The sequence below is a fragment of the Eleutherodactylus coqui genome, chromosome 13, assembly GCF_035609145.1.
Source record: "Eleutherodactylus coqui strain aEleCoq1 chromosome 13, aEleCoq1.hap1, whole genome shotgun sequence".
Lineage (NCBI taxonomy): Eukaryota > Metazoa > Chordata > Amphibia > Anura > Eleutherodactylidae > Eleutherodactylus > Eleutherodactylus coqui.
Window position 1 is genome coordinate 98,832,989 of NC_089849.1, and position 21,613 is coordinate 98,854,601.

Below are 21,613 nucleotides of genomic sequence, written 5' to 3' on the forward strand. Positions count from 1 at the left end.
AAAACAATTGGACGTACCCTACCGGTCTCCGCTGTCTCCGTCTGAACGAGTTTTTCTAACGGAGGTTTTTTCACCGTTGCAGTTTCCGACATTTTCCTTTCACAAAATTTTCTGCGCGTTGACATTATGTGTGATACTTCCGTGTCTGAAGAAAGGACGCTGATCTGCCTAGGGTACAAGGATTACAGTATAGTTGCTGAAAAACCTTACAGTACGAGTGTATGCCAACCCTCCCTGACCCCAAAACTGATACGGAGCAAATCGAGTGGTGGCCCATCCCTTTCTCCCAAGGGTAGTATGAACCTGTATGGGCCACCCCTCTCCAAATGAGAGTAGAGACAAAGTTCTTCTGTACTGGGATGCTTGTCTCCTATTTGGATGTTTGTTATGAGATACCCCTCTCCTTTTAGTATACTCCTACTGTAAATATTCCTTACCTGATGAACTTCTTTCGGGCCTCATTAGCAATGGGCTCATTGTCTACAAGATCAGTGTGGTTACTCAGCGTCTCCTCAGCCAAAAGAATTTCCTCCTCATCTTGAACTGGAAATATGGAGAAAGCGAAGTGAGGATGGGAGAACACATAAAACCAGTTAGAAGGTGTAAAGTTGTCACTTACGTATCAGTTCTTCCTCCTCCACGTTGTCATCGAATGAATAGTTTCGTAAGAATTCAGCAAAAGCTCCATTTTGGTCCAGCAGTTCCTGATAAGATCCCGTTTCTGAGATTTTACCATCCACAATCACAACAATATGGTCAACTTGGGGCAGAAAACTGATTCCATGTGTGACTAGAAGCCGGGTCTGAGAGGAACATTAAGAAGTAAGGATCAATGCAGAGGGTAAATCTACAAAAATATCCACGATGAATGGCTGATCCCGATCATCATGGACATGTAAAGGTGTGTGGCTTTCTGAGACAGTATCACACATGATACAATTAGATGCTCAGAACACATTATTACACATAGGGTTACCACCAGTCTAGTCAGTATTACTTCCCGGAAGCCAGTGCTGGTAGTTAATTTGCACCAACAATTATACTAGTAATTGGTATAGAATAGGTACGTACATGCAGAGTGGAGAGAGTGGCAGCTGTACCCGTGGTCCGCTCGCTCCAAGTACTGCACAATAGTGGCAGTTAATGCATCTACTACCACCACATCAAGGCAGTCCCCAGTGCACACTGCTTATCACAGGGATCTGGCAGTGTGGGCGATTTTGGAAAGGAGCAGCAGAAGGACAGATGGAGAGAAGTAGCTCTTCTATAACGTGCCCTCTCTCCATCATCTCACTGTCCCAAGTGCATGCTCTCCTAGCTTCTATGGATATCTCTTCCTGCTCTTAAAAGGTTAGAGATCTTTGGCGACAGAGACCAGGGCAAAAAAAACTGAGCTTCATCTCTATTCTGCAGGCTGGCACACATTGTACATCTACACTAACCTGAAACAGCATATGGCCTGCATTGTATGACTTGTTCTCAGTAGCACATCATACACAGGTCTCAGATCACCTCCATGTAATGGTGAGTCCCACTCCCTGCCCATACCAACCAGCGGCAACACTTAAAGATCCATTCTGGGAAATTCCTTTACTACCTATCCGCAGGAGAAGTGATAATTGGCTGCGCACTAGGGGCTCCACCACTAGGACCGCCTCTGATCAGTAGGGGCTCCACCACTAGGACTCACTAGCATGAAGCTACCTGCATCCGAAGCTACCTGCATCTCTGAAGTGAGGAGACATTCAAACGAATTGCCGATCAAACGAGAATTGGTGCCACTCCATTCAAAATCTATGGGCCGGATGGAAGTAGCCACATACAGTGCTTGGCTGTTTTCATCGGTTCCATAAACTTTGAATCCTGGGCCCTGCAGATGCTTTGACCACCGCTCCATTCAAACTCATCCAGACTATTCAGGTGTGTAGAATTGGAAAGTGGATAGGTGGTAAATATCAACTGTGAGAAATCCCCTTGAGATGTAGCAGAACAGAGTTGGTCTGATGTAGCATATGGCCCATCATGATCATGTTTTCTTTAGGTTTTACCTGCAGTCCTGCTTAAAACTAAAGATTTATCACAATACACAACATAAGTACAAGAACCGAATGACAAATTCAGCTCCACCAACCTTAATATAGACTTTTACATACAGATCTCTCTTCAATATGCAAAAAATGCTCATTATACAGCAAAACTATAAATACAGTATTATATCATTGCCTCAAGAGGCCAATGCACTACATGCCTACCTGCTCTATTTTGGGCCTCCTCTGGGGGTAAATCTGTAATTGATCGCTCATGATTATCTAGTTACCCACTTCCATCTAGAGTACGTCCACATAGGATGTATTTTCCACAGTGGAATGAAGCAACATCCACTACAAAATCCATATGCATTAGGAATCGCCATGGATTCTGCTGAAAATTCCCTGCATATTCCACCCAGACATTTGAGGGGGTGAAATCCGCAGTGACAGTACACAGCATTAATTCATATGCTGTCAATTTAAAAATTGCACTACAAGTTAATTTGCACTGTGCATTTTTTATGCAGTGGGTAAATGAGATTTTTTAAATGTTATCCACCTTGCTTTACTGTAATACACTGAGGATTTTCAACATGCAAATCTGTGGTGAAAACTCCACAGTGTATATGCCCTTATTGTAGGAGAAAAGGAGTGGTGGGGGGATTAATCCCCGTAGAGATACTGCTGCTGTGCAGGATATCCGGTACTAACTATATGTAATGCCAGGGGGGCTGCTCTAAGTGTGGGAAGAAGCAAGCCAGAGCAGACTTATTGTAGAGATATAAGCCAGTGAACTGGAAAACACAGAGTGTTAGGCTTTAGGAGCCATTGCTGGGTCATTGTGGGCCATGGATGCACCATCCCAGAATAGAGAGACCAGTGGATAATGGGACTAGTTGCCCTGAGGCCTAGTGAGAGACCTATACATCCAAGTCCAAGAGGGTGTTGGCCGGTGTGGACAGTCGTAACCCCAGTGGGCCCTTGCAAGACCTGTCAAGTAATAGAGAGCTAGAGTGCATTCACACAAGCTAGAAAATCGTACAAGTTTTGTGTGTTGTGAGATGCACAAAACTCACACGACAATACAACCCATTATTTGTAAAGGGTGTATTTACATGGTTGATGCTGCAGGGCTGAAAAACCGCAGCATGTTCTATTTTCGTGCGAGTCTTACATGGGACTAGAATATGCAGATGTCCGTGTTGTGCAATGTGAGTCGCACCTGAGAATGTCTCGCCTGTGTGAATGTACCCTTTATCTGCCTCAGTTCTATAGAGTCAGTGAGCCGGCTACGTAAGGGTGAGAGTCATATAGTAACATTCCTCTTACTTCTGGCCAACAAGAGCCAAGTGGTGTTACAAGGGTCATATCTGTTACAAATGTTTCAGAAATGCAGACTGCTATTCTAACGTTCCATATATATTGCAACTAAAAGAATACCTGTATGCGTCTTAAGAGATGCTGCCTATTACACAAGGAGCAGAGTTGTATCTGCAAGGGTTTGGCCCGGGACCGCTCTCGGTGGTGTTCTATTAGGACTGCAGTGTTCAATACATTGTTTTCTTTTGAAGTTTGGCATCTGTGTCCCTTCTGGGCGCCTTGCTGACAGGCGGTTCAGCAGATAGTATGAGATGATAGGAACAGATACAGCAGCTCAGCAGACAGAAGCATTTAGATCTGGCTTAGATACACGGCATCAGCAGCAGACTGATCCCGGAGATTATTTCACAATGAATTTCAGTAACATTGCATGATGGGATTGGACACGAGAGATGATCTGGAAATCCACAACACTGGTTACCAGATTTTAGGGGTTTTACTGTACTCACTTTTCCACGTAGTAAACCATCAGGACCAATCACATTGTCAAATATATGTTTGGCCACATGAGCATCCACAGCAGAGAGGGGGTCATCCAGTAGGAAAACATCAGAATTGCTGTATACGGCACGAGCGAGGCTCACTCTCTGCTTCTGTCCTCCCGACAGATTAATACCCTGCAGGGCGAACAAGGAATAAAATACATAATTACAGGCACGGTTTATGCAGAAAACCTCCAATACTGAAGGAAATCAGGACCAGAGCGAGACCGAGTTACACAGTGGAAGTGGCAGGACCCCCAGCTATGCGGGATATGCAGCCGGAGAAAATGCTACTGGAGAGCGCCCCCTTCCTTCCAGGATTATAAACAATTTCAAAACGTCTGCACAGAAATTCAATTTATTGATGATGTGCGTCAGAGTTGTACAGACAGCAGGACCTGATGAAAGAGTTTATATGCCTCCTTTCCCTACTAGCATATTCTCCTGCTGACTATCACATGCATACTTCCTGAATGGGTCTTCTTTTTCTACATTGGGGCAGCAGGCGCAACTGCTTCTTACCAAAAATTATTATGAGTTATGCCTAATTAGTGCAACCCTACAACGTTCGTGTACTACCTTCTGGTTCACTTTCGAGTGATTATACAGTGGGGTTTCATCCTATGGCAGTGGTGGCGAACCTATGGCACGCATGCCAAAGCCCTCCCTGCTGGCACGTGTCACCGTCGGCCGCTCACCATGTTAGTAAATATCGGCAAGGGCCGCGACTCCCTTGCCAGTATTCACTCACTGCGCTGCTAGCGGCACTGATCCCGGCGCACATTGTGACTTCAGTGTACAGCCGGGATCCTCCTTTCCCCTCCCCTGACGTCTTCTACTACTTGTAAAGAAATAGTTGTTTAGTAAAAATGCTTTCCTGCGCTCACAGAGCCTACTTCAAAGACGTAATAAATATATCCCTCCAAATAAAGGAGACTTACTTTGGAGGAGGAGGTTATGGTATCCAATGTTCCCCCTCCTAATTCCAACACCTACTTGGTTCTGTGAGAGCAAGGGGAGAAGGCATCCGGCAGCACACTGACGTCACAGTGTGCACCGGCATCAGCGCTGCTGGTGGCGCGTCGGGCAGAGGAGCAGCAGCGTGTCCCGAGGAGGAGGGGTTAGTATGTGGGTCTCGGATGGGGTATGGGGGGGCCGCTGTGGGACATCACTATTGTACACGGGGGCTGCTGTGAGGCGTCACTATTGTACGGGGGGGGGGGGGGGGGGGAGGCTGTGGGGGGTCAGGGTCACTCTTATACTGCAGGTGGGTCACTATTACCACTGTTTACATGTGGTGGAAATGGGCAGGGCTGTTTAAAAATAGTCAGGGTGCAGATTTTGACTGCTTTTTGGATGCGGACATGCTTCAGAATTTTCCACAGAAATTCCCGCTGAGGACATTCTGCAGTAGTTCCGCATCCAAAAAGCCAGTCAAAATCTGCATGCTGTCTATTTTGAAGTGGCCCTGTCCTTTTTACAACAGGAGTAAAATCATATGCCATGATAAGCCCCACCCCTGAAGTGTTGGCACTTTGCGATAAATATGTGGGGTTTGGGCACTTTGTCTCTAAAAGGTTCGCCATCACTGCCCTATGGTGTGTGATCTATTATAAAAGGAGCATAGTGAAAGGAGCAGGATTCCCAGCAGGAGAGTATTACAGGAGAATACAAAGTACTTCTGTACATTACCTTTTCACCAATCTCAGTCTGATCCCCCCCTGGCAGCACCTCCAGGTCAGTCAGTAGAGCGCAGGCTTCCAAAACCTTTTTGTAGTTTTTCTCATTTTCTGCTCGACCAAACAAGATGTTGTCCTTGAGCGTTGAATTCTGTATCCAGGCCTGCTGTGGAATGTATGCCACTGAGCCCTGCAGCACACAAGAGTACATGTATATACATGTATACCCAGTGGGTGAAGTTTCCACACACCTCACGTTACTGCAGCCATTGATACAGACTCCGCACAGACTTATCTGCTCGGCACGCACAATACATTACTTACAAACAATTGTTTCTACTTTGCTAAAAGTTTGTAAGTTACTTTTTATGATGACAAGTTCTGCAAACATCTAATATACTTTTTCAAATCTTCCTTATTTTCAGGATCTTTGAAGTCAGTAAAAAGATGATAGGATTAGATACAGCAGCTCAGCAAACAGATACATTCATCCATCCTGACCTAGCCCTGCTCACATAGCTGAGCGCTTGTTACATTGTATCACCACAGCCAAACCTCAGTGAGCTAAACAAAGCCGCAGCACAAATCTCTGGCATGTCCTGCACTTCGGGCTAACAAGTGCTTACTTAGGGCCCTTTTTCCAGACATCATTTGAAATCAAACAATTGGAATCTTAGGGCCCTTTTGTACGGGACGATCTGCCAGGCACAGATGGCCGACAAGTCGTCTCAGCGCTAATCGTTCCTGTGCTTTTACACAGGAACGAGCATATCTAATGAATGGAGGTGTAGTGGGTCAGGGATCGTTGCGGCCTACCCACCTCCATTCACAGTAAACAGGCAGAGGTTCATAAGTGATTAGAGATGCATTCTTCCATCCTGGTTCAGGTCTCTGCACACAGAGGCTATTTTGTTGAATTCCTGGACAACCTTATTGCTGACAATATGCGAGTTATTAAGAGATCCAACTGACCCTCACAGCGACATCTCCTTCCAGCTTCTCCATTTCTCCCAGAAGCGCTGACACCAGGGACGACTTTCCACAACCAACATGACCAACAATGGCAACCAACGACCCAGATGGAACCAGCAGGCTGATGCTGAAGATAGAATAGACTGTTGTTCATAGACTGTACAGTAAAGAAAGTCTTTGTACTGCGCTCCAAAGGGAAACTTCAGACAAAGAAGAGGGAAAGTGTCTCTCAGAAGGTTTGAAGACTGAAGGGGGTGGCAGATAGGGTATCATAGAGTATCTGCAGGACTAGGGTCTCCCATTTGTTATCTGTCCTTACACAGCCTGATATAAAGCCCCATCATTCCCCAGACATGACACAGGGATCAGCCACTTGCTGCTGCTGCATTTTCTTACTTGTTCAGTATTGGATCACTGCCTTTTGCCCAGCTGAATGTCCCATTTTCTACTGCGATGGCGACACCTGGAAACCATCGGAAACAGAGAGGAAAATGTAAGCCATGACAAGTGAAGTATAAAATGTGGGAAATTCCCTCATTGCTCTTTTCTGCTCCGTTATAAAGAGTTATTTAAAAAGAAGGAGCAGATTTGGGGATTCAATTGCAAACAAGCTACATAAGACGGGCGCACAATCTGCACATCACTGAAAATAGGAAGGGTCAAAGTTTTTTATGACATAGCAGTAAGTTCCATTTCCTGTCACATTGCAGCTTTGGGTACCTCTAGTACGCTCCACATTTTCATGAGACATTCTTGGGAGAGACCAGTGCTTTTTTCTTTGAATATGTAACCAAGTTCAACAACTTTTGTGTGCCACTCATATATTTGCTTGTGACGAGGCGACTATTTTTGGAATCGATGCCGGAATTCACATTGCACTTCAACAATTAACACAATGCCAATTGCAAGCTCAAGCACACAAAACAATTTCTCCCCTGGTATGGCCATTTTCCTATAAACAACAATAAACAGCGCTGCGGTGTGGCAGAAAATGGAATTTACTGGGAGGTTATAAAAAACTTTGAACCTTCCTCTTTTTAGGTGCAGATTGTGTACCTGTCTTTTGTAGTTTGCTTGTAATTAAATCTCCAAATCTGCTCATTCTTTTTGAATAACCCTATATTACTGTAGGATTATCAGATTTTCTAGGTTATCAAATGCCAGATTAAAGGAATTTCTCTGTATATCCTTGCCTAAGGGCTTCTTCAGACGGGTGTATATCGGTTGGGTTTTCACGCCCTGGCCCATATCGGTTGGGTTTTCACGCCCTGGCCCATATACGCTGTCCTTTGTTGCAAGGGAAGGAGGCAGAACGGGCTGGGAGCTAGTGCACTGAGCTCCCGCCTCCTCTCCGCCGCACGCCACTGTTTGTAATGGGAGGGTGGGACAGGGGTGGAGCTAAGTTCCAACCCGCCCCCTCCCACTGCAAACAGTGGTGAGGAGTGGGAGCTCAGTGTACTATCTCCCATCCCGCCTCTCCCCTTGCAGAAAGGGGCAGAGTATATCGTCCGGGCGTGAAAAGCCGACCAATATACGCCCGTCTGAATAAGCCCTAAGGGTTATGTTATTTGCACAAAATGATGAACGTAAAAATTCCCATAATTGTAACTATGCTTACCAGTCATTGATTTATCCTTGTTGACTGCAGCCAAGTCCAACTCATCATTGGCCAAAAAATTCTGGATTCTCTTTATGGAGACGCTGGTCTGGTATACGAGAAAGATTGCGGGTTACACTCAGTATCAGAGAACCCAATATGAATGAGCATATTTGTTCTTTAGTCCAGCATCGAACAATCTCTGTTAGCATACATATATAATGAGAAACATTTGCACCTATCAGGTCCAATTTATGGTACATGCACACAGGCATTAAAAAACTTGTGCCTAACTCGGATCAGACAGCGCAGGGACATTCTGCCTGTATGCTGTCAAATGTGCTGAACACTGTACACTGACAAGTGCTATTTTCGTCTGCAAATCGGACAAAAAAAGCACATGCTGCAATATATTTTTTACACCAAGTAACAAAAAAGCCCGTGTGCATACACTCATCCAAAGGAATAGGTCCTACTTCCATCTGATTTTCGGACAGATTCTTTGGTTCGAAAATCGTACAGAAAACACGTCTGTATGCATGTGCCCTAATGCCGGGAACATTATACTGTGATTTAGTGCTGGATTATCAAACATTCTGGGTTACTACATGCTGAATTAGAAGAATTTCATTGAATTTTTTCTTACTTGTGCGAGGTTGCTGATGACCTGAGGTAACATATTCAGGGGAAATCTTAAAATATTAAACAGAGAGAGGGAGACGAATGCCTTCTCTGCGTCAAGAACATTCTTCTCATCGACAGACATGTAAACAGCGAACGTAGTAAGTGCCACCTGGAGTAAAGCAGAGGTTTGCGTCACCTGAAACTATTGTCCAACTATAAATTGTACTGAGTATATTAGTGAATGTAGTTTCATAAGTGCTGAAGAACCAATAGTCATATCTGCTGCCGATTCGCATGGATAGTTAATCTTACCAGGAATGGCGCGCTAGTCCATGCAAAAGTAGATAATGCATTCAGGTATGCTGACTTTTTAAGGACGCTGAGCTCTTTGTTACGTATCTCCAGAACCTTCTGGGAAAACGATGGCTCCCAGGCATACAGCTTCAGGACTTTAATGCCATTCAGTACTTCATTCATCAGCTTAATCCTAGAGTCCTTGTACTGCATTTGCTCCACCTGATGAAATCAATAAATGACTGTTGTTGTAGTAGAAGGGGCAGAGTGAGAGCATGCAGCACCATTGTTTTCCAGTTAGGAGGCAGAGCATCGCCATCACCCTTACATGTTTATTGTACAATGATGGAGGTTTGCATGGCGAGTGTCCAATTTATTGTGTTTGTTGTTTACTTGTTATATTCATACCATTACAGCTTTCAAAATTGTAGAGGAGTAAACTGCATCAACCTGAAGTTTTGTGTCACTTTGTGGCCCAAGTTACTAGTATACATGTAAGTGAAAATTGTCTAAACTTTCTAGAAAGTTGCATTAAATATTCAAATGGTGAAAAGTTTGAAAAAAACGTGGTGCAATTTGCATAGTAAATTTCCCCCAAGAGTCTCACAGATTTACCAGGATGTAAGCCCCTTGCGGAACACAAGTCTATTGTAGGCACAAAAATTATTAAAGTTCACAGAAAAGTGTACTGTCTTTAGTATTAATTAAGGGAAAGGTAGGGTAAGGTTCCTTTGTGGGGCCGCCCTTTTCAAGGTAGTTACTCCACTTTCTGATCTTTAGATTAGGGTTTTGGACAGCTTAGTGTGCAATTCGTTTTCTTTTTTTTTAAGATAATCAATAATAAAAGTTACATATTAATGCTAAATCTCCCTGTTGGAAAGGGGGGGGGGGTCTCAGTTTTGTTAACGTTTGCCCTTTTCAGGATTGATTGTTCTTGTCTACTTTATATAGCAAGGTATTCGTAGGATATGACCAGTTGCTGCAATTGTGAGCAGTTTCAGCTGGCACCATTTGTATCACTAGCGTGACATGAGATCTGACTCCTTGCAGTAATGATAACTGAATGCACACCCACTATACTAGTTTCACAGAAGCAGACCAATCTACTGATTTTTTGAACCCTTCACAGAGTAGACGTAATTAAACTTAAAAATTTTTATTCATTCGATTAAAAATAGGGCTCACAACAGACATACAACATAAATTGTCACATAAAAATGTGACACTGATACAAGGTAAGGACAGAAGGGGGTGGGGAGAAAGGGGGTACTGTGTTTCAGAATCCTAACGTATCCCCTATAATAAGGAGAATAATGTGCCCCCTTTAATGCCCCGCCCAAAATATTTATGATAAGAGGACTTCAGAAAGAGTTTTTAAACAAACATCCAGGAGGGAACCAATTTTTGTCCCCCTGGAGTGTTATAAGTCACGATTGGGTGAAAGTTAATTCAAAGTTCATTTGGTGATACTGAATTCGTGGTTTAACTATACTACACTGTGTAAAAGGGATTTGACAACACTTTCCCATCACTATAAGAAACAGCAGGTCCTGGAGGGTTCCCTCCTCACATGGACTTCAATGAGCACCATGTAATATGCTTCATGAGCACATGACTGTTTACCAGGAAATTCTAGCAGTGGACGTCTCCCCTTCCTGTCCATGCACAATCAACCCATTATCAGAGACAACTTGTGTAACAGAAAGAAGACAACCCCCATAATTGTTGTTACTTACTTGGAAGGCCCTGGTTTTCATGGCTATAAAGGCATTAATGGGGATCAGAAGAACCATAATGGCAACTCCGGCTAGCACAGAAGGTCCCAGAGTCTGTAAGAGGAAGAGATATGGAACACAAAATTAACGTACAACATATTTGGCATCAGAGAGTGCATCCCATTTGTAGAGTAACTAAAGACCCTTTTACACTCAAGGAATATCATTCGAATGCATGAGTCTGAATGATAATTGTTCAGTGTAAATGCCGCTACAATCTGAACAATGAATGATAATTCATTCATTGTTTGTATCAGGCAGGCATAAGAATCAAGCAATGATCGGCCCGTGTAAACAAGCAGTTGTTCTTCTATGAAGGTCTGCCTGTTTACTGTGAATGGAGGCGGCCGGCCGCAGCAATCTCTGGCCTCCTCTGCCTCCATTAACTGAGCGATCATCACTGCTGTGTGAAAGCACAGGAGTGATTATCGCTGGGACAGCTGTCAGGGGCTTCTGTGCTTGACAGTCTTCCCATATACAAGAGCCCAAAGGCTAGGTTCCAGCGGAATTCCCGCAGTTTAGCCGCACCGAAAAACCGCTGGAATTCTGCTGGAAAAACGCAGCTTCGAAACCCGCAACATTTCGTCGTGGGTTAAGTAGCGGTTCAGCCACTGGCATTCCGCTGCGGCTTTCTCTCTCCATAGAGAGGAGCGAGGCCGCTGCGTAAAAAAAAAAAAAATTGACATGCTGCATATTCCAAGTCTGCGCTGCAACGCAGGTTTCGCTCGGGTTTGCCGTGACCGATATGGAACTTATATGCTCAGTTTTTTTTGTTTTCACAACAGAATAGTAATTAGGAAATTATAGTACCAGTGTTTCTAGTGGTGCAATGCACCCACACAGCTGTGCTACACGGTGCATCCAGTATGATCCCCACACATCATACACACAGCTCTACCACGTTACATCTATGCTGATTTCCAGACATCACCAGCTCAGCAGACTCTTAGATACAGTGATCAGCCCCTGGTCATGCGATCCTTGACTCCACCCACATAGATGATCACATGACGGTGACATCATCACAGGTTCTGGTGGCTGCTGTCGGCTTATCCAGTATACAACACTTTCTACCAAACTGCACAATGGCTCCTCCCACAGCAGTGATATCACCACAGGTCCTTCAGCCCACCAAATCTCTGTGGTGGCGGTAGGTCGGTGTCTTCTGTCAGTTGTGTCTGAGATAATAACAGCTTAGTTGTATTCTCATTTTGTTATTTTTGTCCTTCCCTTCCAAGAGCCCTAAATTTGTTGTTCTTCTGTCAGTCAAGCTCTGTGTTTTATATATAGGATCTGTACTGACGTCACCAGGGGCGGAGCATGAGAAGCACCCACACACAAACATACATACTCACGGTCAAGTGGTCATTAGTAGTGTGATTATCAACTGTCAGATGTGTCTTGAGCAGACAGAGGTATCTGGCTGCAGTGTATTTATTCTCCTTCTCCCTACACATGCACGCTCACTTAACCCCAGCGCATAAGTGAATGAGGGAGTCTTGATTTATAGCTATGGACTGATTGCTTCAGTGATTGAAGGTGTATGGGCACCTTTAGTGTCTTACCTGCCAGAGAAAATAAAGTGCCAGGCAGATCTGAAGGGGAGCCGACCACAGCATGTTGAGGAAAGTGGTCAAGTCCTGGAAACGTTGAGCGTCCACTGACATTAAGTTGACAACCTCACCAACTGTAGATGAACGTTTTGCGGCATTTGTGATCACCAATGACTGTGGAAAACATGAAATGGATATAGAGGTGAAGATCATGGGCTGCTTTATATCAAAGTGAATATCCACATCTAAATCTGGACAAACCCCCTAAATTGTGCATATGGGTATAAGGGGTAGTCAGACACCTCAAGCCCTGCTTATCCTCAGAGAGGCATATCCACCTAACAAAGGTTTTTGAATATGTTGGTAAGAAGATATCAGAAGACTGTTACCCACCAAATATTATCAACACCTCACATCAAAATAGTGGGATTTGCTGACATCTTCTCACATCTCTGGCAAACTTTTGGCAGACTGCACTGGTGATAACTACTTAGCATGGATGGGTGCTGAACCCATAGACTCGTCATTTGGTAGAATGTGATCTCACCTTCCTGTATATGATACCAGTGATGGCACTTCTCAGCCGCATTCCAGTGACAAAGCAATACTGGAAATGTTGGTGGAGGATCAATGTCTGGGCTACAGAGGAGAGGAACATCAAAACTGCAATAATGAATCCCCACCATGCAGGAGCTTGACTGTCTTTAATGAACTTGATGAGAATGCTGGAAGATAGGATTTGAACAAATATTAGAAAGACACGATAGATTACCCAATAGGAGAACTATTTTTCTGCTGTGATCTTTTTGTGCAGACCCATGGAAAGACCTGGGATAAATCCCCATTAAAGGGCCAGAAGCATTGCTCACTGACATGATGAGGGTATCAAGGCCGTTGGGTTCTTCATTCTAGTGCTGGCCACGCAGAATGGACATTTCTTTCCATGCAGATTGTTGGAATAGATTGATGCCAAATCATAACAGTATAACTACAACCCTTATCACAATTATAATAGACTTGACCCCGTAGATGTCCCCCGATACAGTACCCTTAGGCTAATAGTCTGACTAGTACCTTAGTAATTGAGGATTTACAAAAGACAAGAGGTCCTGAAACAACTTAAAAATGGAGCCGATCATAAAAAAAGGGCCAAACGTCTTCAGCAGAACTTTTAAAAAGGAAGGCTCTTTCTTCTTTTGGCTGTTCTCGATCAAGACATCGATCTCTGTGTTTTTCTCAGTCACATGGTTCAATTCTATCTCCTGAGTCTTGGTCAACTTCACTGCATCCATCCTACAACAAGAAAGAATTCCGGGAAATGATATAAATCATAAAACCTATGTGCAACCTATTCCCTTTGTGCTGTCTTGGTCATTTATGATAAGGCTTGATCTTAATACTTCTCGTATTCAAATCAGCTCTCTTCTCTTAACCCCCTACCAGTCACATTTAAATAGGAAACACTACTGAAAACGTCAATTTTTTTATTTTACATTTTTAATTTATGTCATAAGTAAATATAGTTGGTGCATCACTGGACTACCCTACATACACTATAACCCTCAGTGATGTAATTCATTTTAACCTTAAGAACCAGCAACAGTGGTTCAGTGTCCCAGTGGCCATAAATATCATGAGACTTTGTATTTTACAGGATAAGTTGTAATGTCAAAGAGAAACATTTCAGCAATGTTTTTTATGATTTAGTCTTATGTCAATGTGCAGTATAAATACAGAGTGGAGTCACATTATTATGAACACCAGCCAATATCCAGAGTACCCGCCGTGTGCCACGGACAGTAGCTAGACGGCCTGCAAGTGACTCAATAAGGTGCTGGTAGGTTGTCTCCGATATCTTGAGCCATGCTGACTGCAGTGTATCCCACAGTTGCTGGAGGATCTATAGAGCCAAGATGACGATTGGGGTGGTCACACAGATGCTCAATTAAAGGTTTAAGTCAGGAGAATTATGGGGTGAGGGAAATACTTGGTAATCTTGGTTGCTAGAAGATCACATCTGCCCCAGAGAAGACAATCGGCAAGTATGGGTGAATGTGACCTGCAGGGTCCAGAGAATTCCGGGAATAATTCCCCAGACCATAACGCTGCCGCCGCCAGCTTGTGTTCTTCCAGCAATGACTGCAGGGTGTTTCTTCTCTGATGTTTGTCGTCTGACACACCAACGTCCATCCGTTCAATGAAGCAGCAAACATGAATCATCAGAGAGGGCAACTCTTTGCCACTCAGCGGTGGTCCAATTCCAATACTGCAAACTGAAGCTTTTTCTTCTGGTGCAGCTTTGTTAGTGTAGGTGTGGTGACCATCCGTCTGCTTCAGAGCTCCATACACAGTCGGGTTCGTTCAACTGTTTTAGACACATCTGGTAGCCCCTGGTTCACTGTCATGGTGAGCTGCTCCACTGTAGTGTAAGGTCGGTCCTTATGAGGCTTTGTAGCCGATGTTCACCTCTCACATCAATGGCACGTGATGCTCCGCAGTTTTCATGTCGGTTATTCCCAATGGTGTCATTTATCCACTTAAGATACTTTCACCACAGCAGCCAGTGAACAGTTCACAAACTGAGCTGTCTGAGAAATACCTGTTCAGAATACACACCATTTACAAAACTTATCCTTTATCCAACTGAGAATCCACGGCACTATTGAAGGATTAAGTCTAATTTTCAATAACGCATCCATGAGCTCTTTATGTGGAACTGTATCAAAGGCTTTACCGAAATCCAGATATGCGATATCCACGGCACCACCTTCATCCAACAGTCAATGAGATTAGTTGGACATGAATTGTCCTCAATAAAGCCGTACTGTTGCGGGCTAATAGGCTGCTAATCTTAACTGGTCAAATATCCTCTCTTTCAGGAGGGTTTCCATTATTTTAATTACTACAGATGTCAAAACGTATTGTCCTGTAATTCCCAGCTTCTTCTATTTTATGTACTTCGTTTGATGAAGGGGTGGTGAAGAATAAACAATTTATTGCATAGCCACAGGATTTGCCATAAATGTCCGATAGGTGCAGGTCCCTTAGAAAAGGAGCATAACAGTATGCGTTTTCACCACAGCGTATTGATCCGTACCTTATCTTGTTCTTCTCATTTCCCCATTCTTTAATCAGTTTCAGCACAACTACTTTAGAAGTGTCATCTTCATTCAAAGACCAAAGGTCCTTGTCTTCCAGAGGTCTTCGGTAGCCTAGTATTGCCATCCTAAGTGTGCACAAAAAAATAAATAAATAAATAAATAGAATTTAACAGAAAATTAAATATCAAGCCCTTCAGAAGCTGATAAACACAGACTTGTACTTTTGGGGAAAGTTTACTGCTCATGAAGACAAGGCAGGCATTTATTTATTGATAGGCCGGGGAAAGGCTCAAGGATATCAATAACTCACAGAGGAGCAGGAAAATGTCTCAAGGCTGTCAATAACTCTGGTGGTTGGAGAAGATATCTAGCTCTTGAAGACAAAGCTGTCACTGACTTATGGGCAGGGGAAAGACTCAAGGCTGCCACTCACTAACAGGCAGGAGAAGGTCTACAGGCTGTTAATTACTCACTGATGAGCAGGACAAGGTCTACAGGTTGTCACTCAATAACTCACCAGCTGGTGTTGGGCAACTATAGATCCCCCAAAAGGGATCAGCCCCTGATAACTACTCTGGATCTTCTTGACAAATGGGCCTATTGAGGTTGGTACTTCCATACTACTTACTTCGTGAACCACCAGAATGTTAACCTTGAAAGAAAACCAGCATCTGACTCAGGACACGGATTCTGAGGAGAAGAATTGAATGACACTCAGTGATGAGTTGTACACAATGTAGCAGAATGCAGATTATTACTGTATATCCACTCACACAGTCCGATCTGACGGGAGAAAAGAACGGTCGTGCCTCCTTAAAGCAGGAGAGAATCAACTCCACAACAAGCAGAGAGAAATAAATAAAGAATGTGGTGAAGCGGAATCGGTCTGTGAAACCCTAAAACAGGGAAGATAGAAACATTGTCCGTTATGCCGGGATCATCCATAGGTAATAACATTGATGAGTTTGGATATCTACAATCTCTTCTTAATGTTTTACCTCATTGACTGAAGACATGACCTTGGAGCGCAATGGTATAATAGCGCATAGTGTTGCTAGGAACCAGAATATTATTAGCACCCCTGAGGACTGGACACCCCTCAGTCTTACATACTGGATAAGTATTGTTGCCGCAATCTGCAAGCAAAAATAGAACAAATGTAGAAAGTTGTATGCGGCTTTCCATCAATTACATGTAATTTCAATAAGATTGGTGGTGGGTCTACAAGAGGAGACTTCAACGTATTTCTCCACCCTTTCAGTGCTAGCTGGAGATTTCTTGAACCTGGAGGCTACTCTTCTATATCACATGTCAAGAAGAGGAAACTGTGTTCTTTATCTTTCATTATACTGTTTGACTGAAGTTAAAGGTCCAGAGCCTGTAAAGTCTGAGGCTGCACTACTGAAAACCTGATGACAACATGTTCCCTTTGTCAGGTACAGTGCTATCATGAAGATCATAAGTGGATCCACAACACAATCCACATCAATATTTACACCTAGCACGGCTTAAACAGTTAGACATACACTCTTCAAGCCCCTAGAAGAAGTTGTCGTTTTTCTACAAAGCTCGTCCTGCAGTTCCATCTCAGGCAGTTATACAAATGATGAGAGTTGTGGTGATTAGATGAACGGTCTTGTCACCTGAGACCCTAAAAGTGGTTCCCCGTTGGCCTATAAAAGGCTCTCGGAGGCCCCTTGTGTGTAGTGACCTCTTCTTCCGCTTGTAGAGCTTGTTGACCACTAGACGCCTCTACGACGCAGAGAAGAGATTTCACCCCTTTACCAAAGTCTGAGAGGGGCGCATTATTGGGATGTGAGAAGCCGGATGGTCGTATCGATGAATTGTCCCCCACCGGCCGCTCTGAACAGACTGTTAGGGGGTGTTGGGACCAGTGGATGTGTGAGGGCACACAAGGTGACCGAGCTCAGGACGCCTCCTACAGACTACCAGTAGAGAGAAGCGTCTGATCATCCAACAAGCATGAGCAGCTCCAACTGTTTCGTTGTCCTCCATGCAGAGATAGGTAGTGCCATCGTTACACCCCTGTGTCTGTCGGAACCATTTCTAGGCACTTGGCTGAAGGACATTTGGTCTCTTGGCACCCATTATGCGTACGGCTTTTGACACCCACCATTGCCTCTGTTTGCAGTGGTCTTGTGAACAACAAAACTGGACTGCTACAGAGGGGAACTGGGTTGTCTTCAGGGACAAATCAGGGCTTAGTTTGGGTACTGGTGACAGCCATGTTTGTGTCTGGAGATCTATAAGTGAGCGCCTCAATCCTGCCTTTGCTGTGGAGCGGCACACTGCCCCCTGCTGGTGTGATGGTCTGGGGGGGGCCATCGCATACAACAGTCATTCACCCCTAGCAGTGATACAAGGGATAATGACAGCTCAGCGATATGTTCAGGACATCCTGCAGCCACATGTGTTCCTCTCATGGCGGCTTCCAGCAGAATTATGCTTGGCCGCACACAGGGGGGGGGGTTACAGGAATGGTTCCACAATATTGCCATACGGAACCTGTATGCCTCCATGCCCGATCGCATCACATCTTGTATGCAAGCTAGAGGTGGTACAACAGGGTACTAGAGCCTCCATGCCTGCCAGTATCACATCTTGTATCCAAGTTAGAGGCGGTACAACAGGGTACAAGAGCCTCCATGCCTTTCCGTACCACATTTTATATCCAAGCTAGAGCCTCCATGCCCGTCTGTATCACTTCTTGTATCCAGGCTAGAGGCGGTACAACAGGGTACTAGAGCCTCCATGCCCGCCCGTATCACATCTTGTATCCAGGCTAGAGGCGGTACAACAGGGTACTAGAGCCTCCATGCCCACCCGTATCACATCTTGTATACAAGCTAGAGGCGTACAACAGGGTACTAGAGCCTCTATGCCTGTCTGTATCAGATCTTGTATCCAAGCTAGAGGCAGTACAACAGGGTACTAGAGCCACCATGCCTGCCCATATCACATCTTGTATCCATGCTAGAGGTGGTACAACAGGGTACTAGAGCCTCTATGCCTGTCTGTATCACATCTTGTATCCAAGCTAGAGGCAGTACAACAGGGTACTAGAGCCTCCATGCCTCCTGTATCAGATCTTGTATCCAAGCTAGAGGCAGTACAACAGGGTACTAGAGCCTCCATGCCTCCTGTATCAGATCTTGTATCCAAGCTAGAGGCGGTACAACAGGGTACTAGAGCCTCCTTTCAGTTTTCTGATATAAATGCTCCTTCTGCTCTGATATTGTAATCACTTACTTATAACAATGTTACAATCATTCATAGAAAGTTTCATTCCATTCTGCCAACTTCTTCTAGGTGCTTTTCTTTGACAAGGAGTGCATGTTTGAACATTGATGCAGATGGTGATCCTGATGCTTTATAAGATCCAATATAAACTGATCGCCTCCTTGTAAAATCAACAAAATCATAAAGTAATAGTGAACTTAATACAAACCATAGTTATTCCAAGAATGAGTGGGGTGACGAAGTACACGGGGGGAGGCGACTCGTTCTTTACAAGGGAATGGAAAGAATAAAAGAGGTCTGCCCAACAAACGCACCACAGCATAACCCCGAATAGCTGCAAAACAGAAAGCCAATGATTTGCTAGGAGGGTAATGGGTTAAATAACATTGTTAGCCATAACTGTTATGTCTATGGTGATACAACCATCCTCCATATACATCCTTACCGCCTTGGCTTTGCTCAGCATTGACAGCACAATATATCCCTTCTTGTTATACTTTAAATAAATAATATAAAATGGCAGAATGGCCCAGAGGTAGATGCAGGGGATCCAGGCAACGACCGTGTACTGGAAGCATGGCGTCAGGTCCGGGTTGTCTGTGTACAGCGTCAGGTTGGAATCCTGAAAATATAAAACACGTCGTCAGGGTCTGCAGGGAGGGGCAGGAAACAGACGAACACAACGGCAGATCGTGAGGTCCTTGGTTATTGGTTTTCCAGGTAGTCAGTGGCTGGGCACCCGGTCGGATCCCGCTGTGTTCATGTGCAGGCGGCCTTATTGTATGTATGTTCCAAGCGCAGTTTTGGTACCATTTCTATACAGTAAGCACAGTTTTGTCATTGTACCAATGTAGTAAGCTTGGTTCTGGTACCATATCTATGTAGTATGTTTGGTTCTCGAACTTATATTTATAGTAAGCTTGGTTCTGATACCACATATATGTAGTAAGCTTGACTTTGCTACCCTAATATGTAATTCTGCTGCCACAACGTGCAAGTGATTTTGGTTTAAAAATAAATAGGCAATATTTTTATGTAACTGTAGGGTGGGCCCCCAGAGCCAGTTCTACTGGTGGGCTCAAGGTACTGCATGCAGAAACTGGGAGAGGGAGTAAATGGTCATAGCTTATTATCTATTGTGAATGGCGGATCCTGTGTTAAGGCCCATTTACACTGGATGACTGTCTGGCAAACGATGCCTGACACTCGTCCCCACATATACTCGTTCCCGTGCTGCTGCACCGGAGCGAGTATTGCTGGCTCGCTCAGCAGGGAGGCGTTGTGGCTGGAAGAGACTTCACTCCTCACTTTCCCTCGCCCCTCTCCATTCACTTAACACAGCGGCCGTTTAGTACTTAAAGTGAATGGAGAGGGGCGAGGAAGAGCGAGGAGTGAAATCTCTTCCAGCTGCAACGCCTCCCTGCTGAGCGAGCCAGCGATACTCGCTCCGGTGCAGCAGTACGGGAACGAGTACACACAGGGACGAGTGTTGGGCATCGTTTGCCCAACATTTATCCAGTGTAAAGGGGCCTTTAGCTCTATAGAGGTGTTTACCTGTCAGTGAAGTCCTGTGATGTTAGTATGATGAGTGCTGCAAAGTTTTCTCTAAAGATCAGGAAGTATCTGCGTATTATTACACTCTGTGGTCAGTGTGAAAATGCAGGATTTTAGGATTTTTTAAAAATATAGATTGTGACCGGAAATTTTTTTTACCAAAGGTTCTAAAAGAAATCTGTTTCAATGTGCTTTATGTAATAGGTCATTTTCGGATGACACATTCCCTTTGAGCTGACTCATGACAGACAAGCAGAAGTGACATTTTTGTGGCGACTACAAAACCAGCTTTGCATAAATATTTCCCTGATGCCTAATCCACTACAGAGACCGGCCACGATGACAAAGGTTGGCCTTTGTCTTCACTACTCTGTTTTTCCTAAATTATACATCCTATGCAAAATTAAGCGGAGCAACAAACAACTAAAGCAGAAAGACCGGTGGACAATGGAGAAGTGTCTTCAAGGTGTTACAATGCAAATCAAGCTTATTACATGATGGAAAATACATTTGCCTCTACGTTTTCTGACTCGAGGACAACATGCGGTCCTCATGCACCACTTTATGTTTTCCCTAAAGGGGTGCAGCTTTAAAGGGCCACTTTGGCGAAAACACAATCTTCCATCCCAGTCCCCTTCACTGGGGTTCTGCTTTCTTGCTCCGTTTAGGAAGCAGTAAATGGGAATCCCCTGGCTGAACAGGATCAGTCTTATGACGGAACCGAACAGCGCCGAATGGATCCCATTGACTATAATGGGGTCCGTTCTGTTTCTGCTCAGCTGTCTGGCATTGTACCAGATGTAAAAGTGCTATTTCTTCTGGTATATTGTGTGGGGTCTACAATGGAACCTCCAAAATGGTACAGTGTGGTTTCTATATGATTGGCACAAATTCAAAGTTTTCGTGGAATTAGCCTTAAAGATCACATGACCAGCTTTGGAAGCGACCAAAGTTGAAGCTTGGAGAGCTCTGCTAGTCGTTTCTAGACCAGCGTTTCCCATCTCCAGTCCTCGGGACCCCAACAGGTCATGTTTTCAGGATATCCTATAGTAAGAACCCCTGTGGCAATGTCTGAGGTGCTGATAATAATTACATCACCTGTACAATACTGAGGAAATCCTGAAAACATGACCTGTAGGGGGCGCTGAGGACGGTGTTGGGAAACACTGTTCTAGACATTGACAGGACTTTACTAAGGCACAGAGAGGAAACACATGATGAAACGTGTCTGTAAGCGTCTGATAACCTCAGCTCTAATTCCCCTTCCTCCTTCTGTCACCATCAGTCATGATGCAATAGAAGTCGTACAGG

The 21,613-nt window shown here is 44.3% G+C and overlaps 1 protein-coding gene across 1 annotated transcript in view; it reads right to left on the minus strand.

The window, feature by feature from the left end:
* The window catches only part of ABCC3 (ATP binding cassette subfamily C member 3), a 64,484-nt gene that overhangs the window by 22,993 nt on the left and 19,878 nt on the right, over positions 1 to 21,613 (minus strand). The window contains exons 2-21 of the mRNA XM_066586836.1: positions 19,194 to 19,370; positions 18,957 to 19,082; positions 16,486 to 16,623; positions 16,261 to 16,383; positions 16,116 to 16,177; positions 15,484 to 15,612; positions 13,461 to 13,679; positions 12,934 to 13,111; positions 12,399 to 12,560; positions 10,795 to 10,887; positions 9,077 to 9,280; positions 8,787 to 8,933; positions 8,162 to 8,249; positions 6,940 to 7,006; positions 6,544 to 6,670; positions 5,585 to 5,761; positions 3,860 to 4,027; positions 620 to 803; positions 438 to 543; positions 18 to 168 (exon numbers count right to left, since the gene is read on the minus strand). Of these exons, the coding sequence (XP_066442933.1) occupies positions 18 to 168; positions 438 to 543; positions 620 to 803; positions 3,860 to 4,027; positions 5,585 to 5,761; positions 6,544 to 6,670; positions 6,940 to 7,006; positions 8,162 to 8,249; positions 8,787 to 8,933; positions 9,077 to 9,280; positions 10,795 to 10,887; positions 12,399 to 12,560; positions 12,934 to 13,111; positions 13,461 to 13,679; positions 15,484 to 15,612; positions 16,116 to 16,177; positions 16,261 to 16,383; positions 16,486 to 16,623; positions 18,957 to 19,082; positions 19,194 to 19,370 (2,826 nt within the window). The remainder of the gene's footprint in view (positions 1 to 17; positions 169 to 437; positions 544 to 619; positions 804 to 3,859; positions 4,028 to 5,584; positions 5,762 to 6,543; positions 6,671 to 6,939; positions 7,007 to 8,161; positions 8,250 to 8,786; positions 8,934 to 9,076; positions 9,281 to 10,794; positions 10,888 to 12,398; positions 12,561 to 12,933; positions 13,112 to 13,460; positions 13,680 to 15,483; positions 15,613 to 16,115; positions 16,178 to 16,260; positions 16,384 to 16,485; positions 16,624 to 18,956; positions 19,083 to 19,193; positions 19,371 to 21,613) is intronic.